The sequence below is a fragment of the Quercus suber genome, unplaced genomic scaffold (genome assembly GCF_002906115.3).
Source record: "Quercus suber isolate HL8 unplaced genomic scaffold, Cork oak 2.0 scaffold_149, whole genome shotgun sequence".
Taxonomy (NCBI): domain Eukaryota; kingdom Viridiplantae; phylum Streptophyta; class Magnoliopsida; order Fagales; family Fagaceae; genus Quercus; species Quercus suber.
Window position 1 is genome coordinate 1,088,995 of NW_027069610.1, and position 7,232 is coordinate 1,096,226.

Genomic DNA, 7,232 nt, shown 5'->3' on the forward strand with positions numbered 1-7,232 from the left:
TGATGCTAGCCCATATTTTGAAGAATGTGGGAAAAAATTAATGTGGAAGGATCACGCCTGGGTCATAATATGTAAAGTATTAAGTGAGTTTGGGTTTTTCATAAGGTTTGGACTGCTTTTAATTTAATATTAAACTACAACCCATCTTTTAAATAATAGTGAAACATTAAAGTTCATATGATTTTTTTGGATAACAGTAAAAAAAACTTAATGAAAAGAGGTTAAAAATGCTAAATGAAATATTAGAGCGTCACATGACAAGAGCTTATGCACTCTCGCATAAGATTTCTACTTATATATATATATATATTATTTAATTATTTTGGTTAATTAAAGTGTACAATATCACAATAGGAAGAAGAAAGAGCAAATTGATGTGACACTTAATAATAAGAGTCTTATCAAGAAGATTGTAAAGAGTCTTTCAAAATGTGTCTTATTTTATGATGCTAGCCCATATTTTGGAGAATGTGGGAAAAAAATTAAGGTGGAAGGATCAAGTCTGGGTCATAATATGTAAAGTAATAAGTGGGCTTGAGCTTTTCATAAGGTTTGGACTGATTTAAATTTAATTTTAAACTACAGCCCATCTTTTAAATAATAGTAAAAAAAAAAACTTAATGAAAAGAGGTTAAAAATGTTAAATGCAATATTAGAGTGTCACTTGGCAAGAACTCATGCACTACTAGAGGGTAATCTTTCCCATAAAATCACCCACCCCCCGGGCCCAAAAAAAAAAAGTCATGCGGTACATGATCACATGGCCCACTACCAGAGGTCCATAATCTTCAATCACACGTAACATGTTAAACAACCAAAATCTAAACAAAGGGAGAGGAATAAAGAGTGGTACGACAGTGTCACCTTTAAAAGAACATATACTAATTCTTATGGCTGCAAGAAACTAATAACATTATGTCAAAAATCAATTTGATGTAACACAACTATATATGATTCTCAGAGCTCATCCCAAATAAATATTGCAAGAATTGTAAATAATGTAACACATTACTAACAAAAATGACAAAATTATGCAAGGCTTATAAAACATTCTCATGATGAGCTGTGACTTTAATTCCGAGGATGTGATCTGGTTACGGACTGCAAGCTTCTGTACATATGTGATAATGAACGAGCAAACTCTGACAGTGCTCCAAAGAGGTCTGGAAAGCGAGTTTTTAAACTTGTTATAGTCTTTTCCCTCACCTGAATGCACAGCCTCTCATAGGCTTCCTCCTCCTCTTCCAACCTCTTCTTCAATACATCTATCGCAAACTGCTTTTCCGCAATGAGATCATTTTGAGGTTTATCTTCTGTCCCATCTTGTTCCAACTCATCCCCCCTCTTCTGTGAGTACTTATGATACCAGTCTTCAAATTGCCGGCTCTTGCGGTCAAGCTCCTTCCGGGTGTCCTCACATTTGTGCTTCAATTTAAGCTCTTCTTCTTGCTGGTGAAATATAGTCTCTATCACAGCAGCAAAGTTGCTTATAGCAGCTCTAGCAAACTCATCTTGGAGTTTATCCAGATGTTCATGCCAAGCATTGAGCAGACGCTGAATAGGGGGGCTTTGAATCCTTGGTGGTGAAGAAACCTTCTCTCTCAAACTGCTCTCAATAGGGATGAGATTTAGCCTTAACCAACTGTTAAGGGCCTTAATGTACTCTTTCTGATGGCCCACTAGCTTCTGAAACTGTGACTGCCACTCCCGCACAACAACCAACAGCTGGTATGTGCGCTCATGGTGGTGCTCACTAGTTTCCTTGGGCGATTGGTTGATGTCAAGGTACTTAAGATTTTTCAAAAGATCTAATTGGCTCTCATGGTGAGATCGCATGGTGTCCCACATGGTGGCCATCCTGCAGTTCATACAACAATTAAAAATCTAAAAGAGATTTGTAAGTAGGGTCTGTGTGCGTGTGCACAGGAAATTTGGTGTGTGAAGGGTTGGGGTTAGGGGTCAAGGAAACAATTTTTTTAAACAAATGCAAGTGAGAGATGGTCCTACATGAAAACAATGAAAATGTTAAAAAAAACTAGCCAAATATGGATATGATAAGAGATTACATGTTTCCTCAAAGATTGGTTGAACAAGATAAATCCATTACATCTTCACATTGAAGGGAATCACTATCACTACATCTCTGACCTTTTTGAAACTCATGTTTTGAGGATGGGAAGGCATTGACATTGAGTATAACATCATGCAAACCATATCAGCCAAAAGGAAATGAAGGATTAATTTATTCTACGTAATCATCACCTTGATCTGTAAAAGTGTCTACTGTACTCTTACTATGCACACCACTAGCATATACATATTTTTTCTTATTTACTATAGCATAATCAAAACCAAATAACAAGATATAGGAGATAACATGTGTTTAACAAGCAAATATATTTTTTCAATTCAACCAAACAGGTACCATTCAAATAAAACTTGCATACTACTTTCTCCATTTCAACTCACCCGTCTACAAGCTGAACAAGTTTTGGGTATAATTGTTCGTCCCGTAAACGATTTATCTCTGAGACTGTTGAATCCAAGGATTGCATGTCAACAATGTATCTTGTATGAAGATGGCTCACTGCAGCTTTTGCTTTCTCCAATGCTTCAGAGTTGTTACCTCGTTTCTTATGCCTGTTCAGTGAAGCAACCTTCTTCTGGTATTCAAATTTCATAAGCTCACCTGCCTATCCAGCAGCATTCAACCCCAAATAAGACAGTTTATAAGTAATGCATATGATTGCTTCGTAATATAAATATAAATAAATGCACTACACAAGCAGCACTTTTAGTCAACAAAAAAATTTGCAAAAAGATATGTGTAAGTTACTATCAACAAAAATATTGTATTTACTGAACACAAGCTAACTGTCCTACATCAGCCAAACACAAGGTTGAAGAGTTAAGAGTTAACCTATACATATAATCTAATCAAAGCACATCAATAACGTAGCATTTGTCTGCACAATCATTGTTTTTCTTTTTTCTTTTTTGAGTGTTTGTCTGTACAGTCATTTTATTTCAACCAGAAGCATAAGTATACTACCCTGTGAACCAAAGAACTTCTTTGGAGTGGGCTTGGGCCTCATCTACTCCTCTCCTTTGATCAATTTCTTAGCAAAAAAAGGGGAGAGGAGCAAAAGTAAGCACAGGCATGCATTGTTGTCAAGCATAGTGTTCTACAACAAGGCCTTAATTTCTGCAAAGGTGTTATTATTTATTGATATGTTACATAGGCACCTGACAGGACTTAAACCCACAACCTCACCCTCCATTCCATTATTATGGAAGGAGAAATACCATTTGAACTAGATCCCTTTGGCACTTGCAAAGGGCACTATGACTTTAAATGCACTCCATCATGGAAATGTTTTACCAATCCAAATCCTACCTTGGATTCCCAACCTCTCTATCTGTTTGTCTCATGTTGTGCATCATACCCCTAAAGCACATTACCAACTTCATGACAAATTGACAAGCAAGCTCAGATAACCAGAAGTTCTTTTTTATAAGAAATAACTAAAAGATTATCTACGTGCACCAAATCTTATCAACTCAAAGAAAATTTTCATTACTTATACTCAAGAAATGCTCAAGCACACATGTGAAGGCCTATAGATTTAGCAAGTTGCACACACACACACACAAAAACAACAATAGCAATACAATATAACAGCTGGAGCCATTCTTCCAAAATGCATGTGCCAAGGATTGTATTATATCACTGGTCATTTTAAGAACTTCAGTCATCTGAAGGGGTTAAAGGTCTCTGTAAAATCAAAATATATAATTAAGCAAAATATTAGTAATCAGTTCATGCAAAATGGAAAACGGTTATTATAAGGACAAAGTGTACTGGGAACCGCACTGGGTATGGCCTTTTTTTTAGGACAAAGTGTGAAAAAACAAAGTGAAAAGAAATACTGCAATATACCTTCACTTCATCATATAGCTTCTTCTCCCAGGCTAGCAACTTATCCAGCACCGTAGCATGAGTTTCGTGCTCTTCTGAGTCAAAGTCATCCTTCCCATCATCAACATTAGGTAACCCTCTAAATGACCGATTCCATGTAATCACACGCATCACTCTAGCAGAATGATCAATATGTCCTGTCAAGCAATTAGCAACAAAGTTTAGGTATGAATAACCAAAACATCAGTAAAATCTAAAGATTACAGAACAGCTATTAGGTCAAGATTTTTACTTTTTAGCAACAATCACATATCACTCTCTTTTTTGGAGAAGTATCTATCACAAATCATTCAGCAATCACATAACCATTCTCTCAACGCATTGCAACATGTAATTCTGTCCTTGCTATCAATATATACTAATACTAGAAGGGAGATCACCATCAATTCAATACAAAACAACTAGTAATTCACTAATGATCAGTGTCAAAGCCACTTTCTACACAAATTTTACAACCAAAAACAGACTAACAAGACTCAACCGAAAAGCAGAGCACTGAATACTCAAAAATAGAGAAATCAACAACTCAAAACAAAACCCTTCAAACCATTAACTAATTCGAGCTCATTACCTCGATTATCAGCAAAATTAGAGTGATAGTGCAACCGGGTCGCCTCAAGCATCTTCGAAACCTCATGGGCACTCTCGGATGCCTTCAAGAACTGATCATCAATCAGCACACATATCTGTAACAAGTTCGTACCACCCACCTTCACCACCCTCTTCCCCTCAGCCCCACTAACCTGCTTCCCTCTCCTCAAACTCTTCCCCACAGACTCCGGCGCCTTGTCCATCGCCACCTCAACCTTCTCAATACTCCCAACCCCACCACCACCACCACTACCAACACCAAAATCAGTCTCCTCCACTCTCTTAGGCTTTTCCTCAAACGCCTTCCGCTCAACCTCCTCACTCTTCACTTTAGCCTCCTCCGCCACCACCGGAGGAGGCGGCGCCGGCTCGCCCAATCCCGTGGGGTGCACGTTTTCCACGCCCCCGAAAAAGAAATCATACGGAGTATCATGCTGTTGTGGCGGCATCGGCACCGGCCCAGTCGTCTCCTCGACTTCCATCGGCGGAGGCGGTACCGGAGGGTCCCCTTCATTGTCCACCACTCTATTCCTATTCCGATTGCTCCCACTACTCCTCCTCTTCAATCGGGTACGTGGGTCATCGCTTTCGGACTCGGACCCTTCCTCCTCTTCGATAATCGTAGGCCCAACCTGCTTCACCTGTTCGGTCTTCTGGATCTTAATCTGGGGCATAGACGCCGCGCGCTGAAGCGGCTGGGCGTCAATAATGTCTGGAGGCGGAGGAGGCGCGAAAGCGGGGGAGGCGGAGGACGAAGGGACAGTGAGCGGTGGAGGAGGATGAGGAGGAGAAGCAACAGACAAAGAAGGGGCCGAGTGGGAGTGGTGGTGGTGGTGGTGAGAAACCTCGCCGTGAGCGTAGTCGCTGAGGGCGGCGCCGGTGTTCTTGAGATAGGTGGCGTAAGAAGAGTGAGCGGCGGCGAAGGCGTTGCGCGCAGACACTGCCTCTTTCATGAAGAGCTTTCGATCTTTGCATCGAGACACGGCTTCTTCGTTCTCGATCTTCGACTGACTACAACCCATGTTTCTGTTTCTGTTTCTGGTTTTTTTTTCTTTCTCTCTCTCTTTCTTCTCTGAATTTCAGACACACGCAGAGAGCAGAGACAGAGAGAGAGAGAGAGAGAGAGAGAGCGAAAACCCAAATTCGATTGGGTTTAGAAATGGGGATTGGGATGAAAAGTTGGAAGAATCAAAGACGTAAAAAAGACGGATTAGTAGAAGTAAATAGATGAGGATTTTATTATTATTTTTAACGGTAACGTGCGTAGTTTTGTATAGTTTAGGGGAGTGAAATTCTGGAAAGAGTCAACATCAAGTTTTGTAATTTTCTAACCGGTTCTGCTTCCCACTCCCACTCCCACTCCCACCAAACAAGTAAAGGAAGGCTAAAGCTTACGCTACGCTAAAATATTATTTTGGTATTTAAAATTTTTTTGTAAAATTTACTTTTCATCTTTAAATTTTAATAAATTTATATCTCAAAAAAATTTAATAAATTCTTTTTTTTTTTTTGTCTCCAAACTATTAAAAATATCATTTTCAACTATTGAAAATGATTTATTTTATATATTTAATTTGTTCAAAATTTGTCTCTAAACATTATAAAAAAAAATTATCCTTTTTTTTTAGACTATTAAATTTTACAAAATTAAAGATGAATTTTTTTTTTTAATTTAGGGATGAAAAATAAATTTTTAATGAAGTTTAGAAACCAAAATAGTAATTTATCCTAAAACTTGCTATGCATATTTAAATTATATTTTTTTTTTTAATTAACAACATGTTAGTTTGTGAATTTTAGATAGTAAAATTGTTAGTTTGTGAATTCTAGGTAGAATTTATGTGTGTGGGTGGGTAAGGATGGCAAATAACATCTATCTTATATAGAGTTGGTTTTTGTAAGTGTGGATCCACTTTTATTTGAAATGGATAATATAATATCGTGATTACACAAATTATCATGTCCTGAAAAGTGTCTAATCACCATCAAAATTTGTGTAGGCCTTAACAGGAGATTATTTTTGTCCAAACAATAAGTTGAAGTTATTTTGTTGTAGATTAAATTCAAAAACAAGTCTGCATTAAACAATAAATAATAAACGAAATTATCTTTTCCAAAGAGAATTAAATTCAAGTCAAATATGTGTTTGAATTTAGTTAGGGTATCTACGATGTTGCAATTTGGGAATCGTAAGTAAGGTTTAAGTGGTTTCCAAATAAGATGTTTAAATGGTGAAATCAACGTCATCTATTTTAGTTAACACTAAGGTTGCATTTGATATTGGCTGAAAAATGTAATTTTTTTATTATTTAGCTTATTTTTGTTACTTTTTAACTTATTTTTGCTACAAAAATAAGCCCCATTGTATTTCTTAGTACTATTAAAAGGTCTAACTGTACTATTCCAGCTAATTTTTAGCTTTATATGCAGTACTTTATGTAAAAGGTTTTCAGTTTCACTTAAATGAGTTGTTCCTAAACGGACTTTAAATCGGAATTTTAAAACTTTATGATGAAGTTATTTTTGTAAATAATTTTTTTTTTTGATAAACTAGTAAAAAAAAAAGTTATTAACTTTCAAACCCACACAAAAGGAAGAGGTATTTTATTTTTATGTAATAGTCTTATTATATTTCTTTTCACAACATATACGAGTCTAAAAT

General features: G+C 36.8%; 1 protein-coding gene across 1 annotated transcript; it reads right to left on the minus strand.

The window, feature by feature from the left end:
• Positions 1-865: 865 nt before the first annotated feature.
• Positions 866-5,767, minus strand: LOC112038556 (protein ROLLING AND ERECT LEAF 2). The gene is made up of 4 exons (XM_024071374.2): positions 4,551-5,767; positions 3,941-4,116; positions 2,470-2,693; positions 866-1,858 (listed from the first exon to the last, which is right to left on the minus strand). Exons 1-4 carry the CDS (start codon positions 5,590-5,592, stop codon positions 1,072-1,074), a joined length of 2,229 nt encoding a protein of 742 aa, XP_023927142.2. The 5' UTR covers positions 5,593-5,767; the 3' UTR covers positions 866-1,071.
• Positions 5,768-7,232: the final 1,465 nt, after the last annotated feature.

Coding starts and splice junctions, on each gene's coding strand:
- LOC112038556 (XM_024071374.2), bottom strand. CDS start 5,592: ATGGGTTGTAGTCAGTCGAAGATCGAGAACGAAGAAGCCGTGTCTCGA. Junction 4,117..4,550: donor TAATTTTGCTGATAATCGAG/GTAATGAGCTCG, acceptor ATTGCTTGACAG/GACATATTGATCATTCTGCT. Junction 2,694..3,940: donor AGCTATATGATGAAGTGAAG/GTATATTGCAGT, acceptor GCTGCTGGATAG/GCAGGTGAGCTTATGAAATT.